A 1,665-nucleotide genomic window follows, 5' to 3' on the forward strand; every position below is an offset into this window, starting at 1 on the left:
CCCCAGGAGAGGTAACCACCACCACCACCCCAGCAATGTAAATAATTACCCCCAGTAGAAGAGGTGTACCCATCCCACCTCCCCTCGCCCCCACCACAGTAAACACCTGAGCACGAGCCATACTCCCCCCCCCCCACCTTAACGCCATACGCCCCCCCCCCCTCAACACCCCCACCTGGCCACGTGCTCCCGTACCCAGTAAAGCGACACCTGGTTACCAAGTATCGCCGTCAGGAAGTATAAAAAGAGGAGCCCGACACCAGGCGGCTCAGACCCACGTCCGCCAGCCACCAATAAGGACGCTCCCACTGGCCCGCTTGTGTGTGCGAGTTGGCTGGTAGTGTTTGTTTGTGCGTGTGGGGAGCCCCGTATCAGCGAGACTATTGTGTTTGGTTCGTTCACCGCAGTTTATCTCCAGTTGAAGAGAAGCAGGCGACGAGGACGGTGTCCTGAAGATACGCCGCTGCAGGAGAGAGAGAGAGACACGCCCGCGGGAGCACTCAAGTCCGTGCCTGAAGGAGGAGAGAGGCCCGGCAGTTCCCGGGAGAGGTGTGAGTCAGCCCTGAGAGAGTGAGTCAGGCGGAGGAGTGAGCAGCAGCAGCGCCCAGGCTACACTACCTCCCTGGCCCGCCACACACCCGCACGCGCCCCGCAACCCTCCCTCCGCCGCCGCCGCCGCCGCCACCGCCGGACATTGCACACATAGTGAAGGTGCATGTGAGCAATGATGGCTTATAGTGTAGACACCACCGTTCTGGACCTTCATTCCCTGGTCACCCCGGGTCTTGAGAAGTCATTCACTCCCCAGACCTTCGGCGGGCAACAAGCACAGCAGCAACAGCAGCAGCAGCAGCCACAGTATCAGATGTTTGACACACATCAGCAGGTGGGATACAGTAAGTCCTACCTGGACGTGCCGTTCGGTGACTACGGTCTGTTGTCCCCGGGTGGGGAGTCCGGCTACAGCAGCAGCTGCAGTGTGGGTCAGCCCTCGCCCATGAGCCGCAACGTTGGGGGTTCTCCTGCTCCACTCAGGCCCCCATCTCGCACCACACCAGCACTCGACCTCGACATGGAAGCTAGTTTCATCACCTCGGCCACCAACACCCTCAATAACTACGGCGCCGCCGGCTACGCCGCCTACGAGGCACAGAACAACGTGTGCGATGCACTCAACTCAAGCTTCGAAACGAGCTACGATCGCGGTCTGGACACGAGTTATGGTTCGCCCCTAGCCGGGTACGCCTCGCCCTACGTTGAGCCGCCCTGTGACTCCCCCTACAGCCTCGCCGCCGCTAGCAGTTACGAGCCCTTGCAGCAGCAACAGCAGGAGGAAGACTCACAACAGTTCTGTGCACCTTCCGGTGAGTTGATTGACTTGTCCTCGTTTGTTGTTGATATTGTGTGTGGAGGTCCTTCCCCTGCTGACACTTGTACTATCAGTGTTTGTTTAGACCTGTGCTCGACCCCAAGGCGGGAAAATACCTACACGTCACATCCGGTGTTATACAAACATACTCCCTACACCACAGGAAAAATACGTATACTCCTCCTCAACTCTGATCTTTCCAAATGAGAAAAACAAAGACTAGATCTTAAAACTGTAAATGATTAAGTTACATGATAAGACATTTCACCTCACAACAAAATATCTTAACATTATGG

At 57.1% G+C, this 1,665-nt stretch overlaps 1 protein-coding gene across 1 annotated transcript in view; it reads left to right on the plus strand.

The window, feature by feature from the left end:
• Positions 1-268: 268 nt before the first annotated feature.
• LOC138367360 (Friend leukemia integration 1 transcription factor-like) overlaps positions 269-1,665 on the plus strand; it is a 7,815-nt gene continuing 6,418 nt past the window's right edge. Inside the window, exon 1 of the mRNA XM_069328841.1 lies at positions 269-1,364. Coding sequence (XP_069184942.1) covers positions 725-1,364 — 640 coding nt within the window. The 5' untranslated portion in view covers positions 269-724. The remainder of the gene's footprint in view (positions 1,365-1,665) is intronic.

This window comes from Procambarus clarkii, chromosome 22 (genome assembly GCF_040958095.1).
Source record: "Procambarus clarkii isolate CNS0578487 chromosome 22, FALCON_Pclarkii_2.0, whole genome shotgun sequence".
In the NCBI taxonomy this organism is placed as follows: Eukaryota; Metazoa; Arthropoda; class Malacostraca; order Decapoda; family Cambaridae; genus Procambarus; species Procambarus clarkii.